General features: G+C 51.2%; 1 protein-coding gene across 1 annotated transcript in view; it reads left to right on the top strand.

The window, feature by feature from the left end:
• Positions 1-283, top strand: part of LOC119589307 (hemicentin-1-like) — a gene marked incomplete in the record, with an annotated part of 75,735 nt that overhangs the window by 47,422 nt on the left and 28,030 nt on the right. Inside the window, 1 exon segment of the mRNA XM_037937929.1 lies at positions 82-226. Within this exon segment, the coding sequence (XP_037793857.1) occupies positions 82-226 (145 nt within the window).

Genomic DNA, 283 nt, shown 5'->3' with positions numbered 1-283 from the left:
TATCCCTACAGACCGTACTACACTTCTATATCCCCCTGACTCCTAGACATGAATACACCCCTATTTCTGTGCCTTCTGCAGGATCTGTCGCAGAGGAACGTGAGTCGTGGGCGCCAGGAGCTGGAAATCAGCTGGAGCGACCACGGCGCGACTCTCAGCTGTTCTGCCGCTAGTCCTGCCCTGCCCTCTCGCATCGTCACTAACACTACTGTTTTCGACGTGCACTGTAAGTCTCCTTTGCATTGCTCTTGTTATGATGTGTATTTTGAGATTGAGAGAAATG

Source organism: Penaeus monodon, chromosome 25 (genome assembly GCF_015228065.2).
Source record: "Penaeus monodon isolate SGIC_2016 chromosome 25, NSTDA_Pmon_1, whole genome shotgun sequence".
Classification (NCBI taxonomy): domain Eukaryota; kingdom Metazoa; phylum Arthropoda; class Malacostraca; order Decapoda; family Penaeidae; genus Penaeus; species Penaeus monodon.
Note: the sequence above shows the minus strand (reverse complement) of the source record. Positions and strands in the feature narration are given on the sequence as shown.